This window comes from Sinocyclocheilus grahami, unplaced genomic scaffold (assembly GCF_001515645.1).
Source record: "Sinocyclocheilus grahami isolate Dianchi unplaced genomic scaffold, SAMN03320097.WGS_v1.1 scaffold706.1, whole genome shotgun sequence".
Taxonomy (NCBI): Eukaryota; Metazoa; Chordata; class Actinopteri; order Cypriniformes; family Cyprinidae; genus Sinocyclocheilus; species Sinocyclocheilus grahami.
The window spans coordinates 708,570-715,727 of record NW_015505885.1 but is presented as its reverse complement, the minus strand read 5'-3'; the positions used below and the strand labels follow the sequence as shown (position 1 = coordinate 715,727).

The 7,158-nt window shown below is 38.3% G+C and overlaps 2 protein-coding genes across 2 annotated transcripts in view; one reads left to right on the top strand and one right to left on the bottom strand.

Moving 5' to 3' along the window:
• LOC107559928 (thymidylate synthase) overlaps positions 1-960 on the bottom strand; it is a 6,338-nt gene extending 5,378 nt beyond the window's left edge. The window contains exon 1 of the mRNA XM_016243957.1: positions 763-960. Within this exon, the coding sequence (XP_016099443.1) occupies positions 763-888 (126 nt within the window). The 5' untranslated portion in view covers positions 889-960. The remainder of the gene's footprint in view (positions 1-762) is intronic.
• The window catches only part of LOC107559953 (alkaline ceramidase 2-like), a 16,312-nt gene continuing 10,038 nt past the window's right edge, over positions 885-7,158 (top strand). The window contains exons 1-4 of the mRNA XM_016243984.1: positions 885-1,068; positions 1,197-1,311; positions 3,597-3,738; positions 3,865-4,002. Coding sequence (XP_016099470.1) covers positions 964-1,068; positions 1,197-1,311; positions 3,597-3,738; positions 3,865-4,002 — 500 coding nt within the window. The 5' untranslated portion in view covers positions 885-963. The remainder of the gene's footprint in view (positions 1,069-1,196; positions 1,312-3,596; positions 3,739-3,864; positions 4,003-7,158) is intronic.

Below are 7,158 nucleotides of genomic sequence, written 5' to 3'. Positions count from 1 at the left end.
ATTTGTATAGATCTATAGATCCAGAATTTGAACACAACTGAAATCCAGTAAGCTATCATCCTGACATGTTTGTTTTATTATTTAGAAAAGTTTGCCCTTGAGCAAGGCACCGAACCCCCAACTGCTCCCCGGGCGGCGCAGCATAAATGGCTGCCCACTGCTCCGGGTGTGTGTTCAATGCTGTGTGTGTGCACTAAGGATGGGTTAAATGCAGAGCACTAATTCCCAGTATGGTCACCATACTTGGCCACATGTCACGCCACTTTTTTTCACTTTCACTTTTTTTTATTAGGGGACTGTGGACCCCTAATGGCCCTTGACATAAAATATCAGCATAGGCTATTGCATATAAATATTTGTGTTTCTAAAATATTAATGTTTTGACACAGGAGATTTTCAAATAAAATAAAATATATCAATATATCTGAGCATATAGCTAAATATTGCACTCTAAAAAAAATGCTGGGTTAAAAAGGGACAAACCCAGCTATTGGGTTGTTTTGACCCAGCCCTTGGGTTACTACCCAGAAGGTAGGGTTAAACATTTAACCCAACCTCTGGGTCAAAACAACCCAATTGCTGGGTTTGTCCATATTTAACCCAGAATTTTTTACAGTGTAAGAGGAATTAAAGTTTTTTTTTAATCGTTAAATTTACTTTTAACCCTAGTAAATGTATATATAATATCATGAATCCTCTTGTAGACCACGCATGTACCTGGGCAACTAGTGAGATGTGACTGTAAATATGAACCAAACTAACCTGTCCTGTTTGCTGATCCGAGCGCAGGTCTGCGCATGCGCGGATCACATGTTGCTGTGTTGTTATTGTACAGTCAGAGAAGGGCAGAGAGCGGCACAGGAGAGCTGGATGGCAGCAGGATGACATGCTCACATAACAAGACTACACACGCGCCACTGATTACAACAAACTGTCTTCGCATGCGTGCGTTAAAGCGCAGCGATGGACGCGCATCTGTGGGCTCAGCTGCAGGCGGGCAGCTCGGAGGTGGACTGGTGTGAAGGCAATTATCTCATCTATCCCGGAATCGCGGAGTTCTATAACACCGTGCGTCCCTCTTCTCTGCTGTCTGTGTGTTTAGTTGTGGTGGCACTCACGATGAGCTGCTGCTAGCTGAAGTCTGTCAACTTTAGGACTGCTTTGCATGCGCTCACCAGCGTCCTGTCTCGTTTCAGATAAGCAACGTGCTGTTCTTCGTCTTGCCTCCGATCCTCATGTGTCTGTTTCGTCAGTACGCCACGCACTTCAACAGCGGCATCTATCTGATATGGGCTCTGCTGGTGGTCGTCGGTAGGTTTCTTCGCTTATTCTTGCCAGCTGTTAGACTGACCGACAGTAACTTCTTGCGCAAGGTCTTGTTTTTCAGCACGCATGGTTAGGAGGTCGCAGTTTTGTGAAACCCACTCTTCCTCCTTTTCGGGAATATTGCTGGTCATCAGGAAATAGGAAGGAAGGGCTACTGAAGGAAATACCTTATCTCAGAGAAAATACATTAATATGTGAAGCCTGTAATCAGAGCCATTCTGCTATTACAACATATATATTTGTGTTCATATTTTAGATTTTTATTCTATTAAAGTTGTAAGCTGTATAGGTTTCATATATTAAATATAGCTAATATATAATTTATTTATACTTTCTGATTTTATAATATTAATCATATATTATAATATATAATAACATATTATAATTTTATTCAATTAAAGTTGTAAACTGTATAGGCTTTATATACACACACACACGCATATATATATTTTTTATTTATTTATTTATTTTAAATTATTTATTTTTTTAAGCTGTAAGCTGTATAGTCTTAATATATCAAATATATAATTGTAATTATTTTCTTTGTTTTTATTTATTTTATTATATAAATCATTTATTTCTTCTTTTTATAGATTTCTCTGCTTTCGTTTTTCTTTCTTATGTTTTTTTTTTCTTTTTTCCATACAATTTATGTATTTATTTTGGAATATCATGCATAAAATATCCCTAAATATACGTATAATCCATATATATATATATATATACATACTGGTAAAAAATGTATAGCCTGAATGCACTGTAAGTCGCTTTGGATAAAAGCGTCTGATAAATGCATAAATAAATATATGTGTGTGTGTGTGTGTATATATATATATATATATATATATATATATATATATATATACACACACACACATTTTTACTTTTTATAGTATTTTATTAATGTATTCAATAAAGGTGTCAACTGTATTCATTTCTACATTTTATATTTTTCTCTACTTTTTTTCTGTACAATTTATTTACTTATTTTAGAATACCATGCATAAGATATCGCCTTTACCTGACAGGTTTCACAGGTATAGAGGTGTTCTGAGAAATCACACCCGTTTCTGTAACCGCAAACAAGGGAGTGACCGGCCAACACAACCACACGGACCACATTTCACTTAGTCATCATCCATAAGATGTGTTAATATTCACATGACCCAAGTGCATTCACAAGCAGAGCTTAACATAGTTCAAACAATGCAGCTGTATGTCCGTCTCCGTTTTAGGTTTACTGAAGCTGCCGTTCTCGCACTGGTGTCGCCTTCACCAGTGCTGCGCTTTTATTAAGCTTCTTCCTTTTTACTTGCCTTCCTTTACTTACCTTCTCCCTCCTTTAACAGCTGAGGTTAAGACAGTCGTTTGGGAAACTGGTCTGTGCAGAAGTGTGACTTCTACCCAACAAACCGGTGGTGTATTTAAAGCTCACTGTGGAGCAGCATGGGAAAGTTGCCAGCTCAGCACAAACGTCGCTCCCAAAGGTTGCTTTTTTTTTGGCTAAAGGTTCCAGTGGCTTTGGTTACAAAAATCGGGTGGTGCGTGTATAGTAGCAGCACGCGCTTTCAGATGGAGTGGCATTTACTACACAGAGCCGTAGATAACTGACAAGCTACACAAAATCACGTTCAAAATTGCAGGCGATTCATTGCCGATTTTGAACGCGATTTTGCGTAGCTTGTCAGTGAACTACGGCTCTGTGTAGTAAATGCCGCTCCATCTGAAAGCACGTGCTGGAGATTAACTACTAATCACAGAAGCGGCTTTACTGACGAGATGCGCATGAAAATCGTATTCGATTTTTTGCACAGCCCTAGTACGCGCGTACTATTCTGGTGACGAATTTTGCGTCATGTGCACTAAACGCTTAAAAACCGAAGTATACTTTGACCCCTTACTATCTTAATTTTCAAACATTAAAAAAAACATCAGACATTTATTTTGATGCAGCCCATAAAGCTTCTCTTTTGTTGATAAGCACTTCTCATTCCAAGATGGTTGTCGCATGTTACGTTCCCAAATGCACGTTAACGCAACCGAAGCTCAGCAGTTTGTGTGGAGCAGCATTTATTGGGAATCGGGTCTCTCCGAGAAACTGAAAACACTGGATCGTGAGCTGCTCTTGTGTAAAAGAACACAGCGTCGCGTATGTAATCGTTTTTATGATGCATCGCAGTGCTGATGTGAACGATTCGGCTTGGATGCAGGGCTAAAACAATGTAAATTGCTGTGTGTAATTGCCACATGATCCTGCCGTTCTTCTTAAGGTATCGGCTCTACTTATTTCCATGCGACGCTGAGCTTCCTGGGGCAGATGCTGGATGAGCTGGCTATACTGTGGGTGCTCATGTGTGCCATCGGCATGTGGTTTCCCAAGAGATACCTGCCCAAGATATTCCGCAGAGACAGGTGCGCTCGCATATCTTCACGCAAACACATTCAGATCAAAGTGTACTTGAAGATGCCCAACATTCTGCACTACTTTTCTCTTGTTTACTCCTTTCGTCTACCCCTGTTTCCTTCCCATGTCACTAGATCGAGGTTTCAAATGGTCATCGGCGTCCTGTCAGGGATCACCACCTGTCTGGCCTTCATCAAGCCAGCGATAAACTCAATCTCTCTCATGGCGCTGGGCATCCCATGCACCGCTCTTCTCATCACAGAGCTAAAGAGGTCAGAGCTCCTGTACAAACACACACACACACACACACACACACACATCAGTCCTCTAGTGCTTTCCATGTTATCGCATTACATATTTATTCCTGTGCGTGTTCGATTGAAATCACAGTGACAGCTTCCTCTATATAGATGCCTCGCTTTATATGTTGATGTCCCTGTAATCTAAATGTGATGTTGTGTATAGGAAAGCATGTGTTTTCCAACTTCAAGGTAGATAAAACTATCTGTTTATATCATGTTTTGTGCGGCTTGATGAGGAGAGGTGTGCTTGTGAAGAGTGCACTTTAGCATTGTTTTAAAAAGTGTACTTGTTATGGAAAAAATATTATTTTAAAAGAATATAATTAAGTGCAAACTGAATGTAATGTTTTCAGACGCTGAATTGCATGTTAATTGCAACTAGATAAAAAAAGTTAGGTTGGCTTGAGAAAGCCTAGCCCGAAAGTTTAAAGCAGTTGTAAAAGCCTGAAGTTTGAAAAGTTAGATAGATGTTGATAGCATGTTTCTAGCATGTTTTTAGCATGATTAGCCTGTTACTAGCATATTGTTGGCATGATTAGCATTTTACTAGCATGATTAGCAAGTAACTAGCATATTGTTAGCATGATTAGCAAGTTACTACCCTCTTGTTAGCATTATTAACAAGTGACTAGCATTTTGCTAGCATGATTAGCAAATAACTAGCATGTTGTTAGCATCATTAGCAAGTGACTAGCATGTTTAATGTTTTCAGACGCTGAATTGCATGTTAATTGCAACTAGATAAAAAAAGTTAGGTTGGCTTGAGAAAAAGCAGTTTAAAGCAGTTGTAAAAGCCTGAAGTTTGAAAAGTTAGATAGATGTTGATAGCATGTTTTTAGCATGATTAACCTGTTACTAGCATATTGTTGGCATGATTAGCATTTTACTAGCATGATTAGCAAGTAACTAGCATATTGTTAGCATGATTAGCAAGTTACTACCCTCTTGTTAGCATTATTAACAAGTGACTAGCATTTTGCTTGCATGATTAGCAAATAACTAGCATGTTGTTAGCATCATTAGCAAGTGACTAGCATGATTAGCATTCTACTAGCATGTTGCTAGCATGATTAACAAGTAACTAGCATGTTGCTAGCATGATTACCAAGTTACTAGCATTTTGCTAGCATGTTTCTAACATGATTCGAACATTGCTAGCATTTTGCTAGCATGATTAGCATGTTGTTAACATTATTAGCTAGTTGCTAGCATGTTTCTAGCATGATTAACATGTTACTAGCAGTTTGTTAACATGATTAGCAAGTAATCAGCATGTTGCTAGATTGATTAGCATGATTACCAAGTTACTAGCATTTTTCTAGCATGATTAACAAGCTACTAGCATGTTGCTAGCATGATTAGCATGTTACTAGCATTTTGCTAGCATGATTAGCATGTTGTTAACATTATTAGCTAGTTGCTAGCATGTTTCTAGCATGATTAACATGTTACTAGCAGTTTGTTAACATGATTAGCAAGTAATCAGCATGTTGCTAGATTGATTAGCATGATTACCAAGTTACTAGCATTTTTCTAGCATGATTAACAAGCTACTAGCATGTTGCTAGCATGATTAGCATGTTACTAGCATTTTGCTAGCATGATTAGCATGTTGCTAGCATTATTAGCAAGTAACTAGCATGATTAGCAAGTTACTAGCATGATTCGCACATTGCTAGCATGTTGCTAGCATGTTGTTAGCATTATTAGCTAGTTGCTAGCATGTTTCTAGCATGATTAACATGTTACTAGCAGTTTGTTAACATGATTAGCAAGTAATCAGCATGTTGCTAGATTGATTAGCGTGATTACCAAGTTACTAGCATTTTTCTAGCATGATTAACAAGCTACTAGCATGTTGCTAGCATGATTAGCATGTTACTAGCATTTTGCTAGCATGATTAGCATGTTGCTAGCATTATTAGCAAGTAACTAGCATGATTAGCAAGTTACTAGCATGTTACTAGCATGATTCGCACATTGCTAGCATGTTGCTAGCACGATTAGCATGCTGTTAGCATTATTAGCTAGTTGCTAGCATGTTTCTAGCATGATTAGCATGTTACTAGCAGTTTGTTAACATGATTAGCAAGTAATTAGCATGTTGCTAGCACGATTAGCCAGTTGTTAGCATGTTTCTAGCATGATTAGCATGTTGCGAACATGATTAGCAAGTAACATTGAAATATGGTAAGACACACTTGCAATATCAAGCAGCAAAGCAGCTAAAAATAGCTGCAAGCGGATGACACCGGAAGCCAGACACAGTACACTTACAAATGGCCGCGTCCACTCCTACGGGACAAATAAGGTGGATAGACATGCATTAAAGGAGTCCGTTGAACTTAGCCTTTCTCTTAAGAATCTCTCGTAATATTTGTAAGTCCTGAAGACGAGTAAAGTAAACTAAAGACAGTGTGTTCGTCCTAAAACACAACACTACTCTCATGCTTTCTGTGCTCAGTGAGAGTCAAAGGGACATTTGTTCTTAAGCACACATGCTCATCAGGAAACGAGCGAGATGTGCTTCGACTTCATCTGTTTGCTCCGTAGATGAAGAAACAGGCGTATCAGTGGCTTCCTGAGAGCGAGACGCTGCTGTGGTTTTCCTGATAGCTCTGTTTACAGGAGGTGAAACTGTCAGTAGCTTGGACTTTGTGTCTCTTCATTTCCCTTGTATCTTATGCTCTTTGTTTTGGCCTCCATGTGTCCTCCTGCTTATAGATTACTTGGAAAAAATGCTTATTAATATCAAGAAACTTACAGGAAGCAGAACAACAGGACATTTCCATGCAGTAATGATGTGTAAAAGTGCGTAATTGCAAATATATTTAAATACATTATGCAAGTCTCAATAGAGTACGTGCCAGTACATTCATGCAGTAATTTAACCCTATATTTAACCAAGACAGTAGTAATAGACAATAGAGTAATTGTGTAAATTACATATAAATAGGTCTTACTTAAGTGGGTCAGAAACACTCTTAAGTTCAGCTAATCGCATTCAATATACATTTCAACTATAATGCATTTAGATTTAACTGCAAAACATTACATTCAGTTCACATGTTTAAAGTATATTATTTCCGTAATAAGCACTCTGTGTACATCTTGTTCACAAGGAAC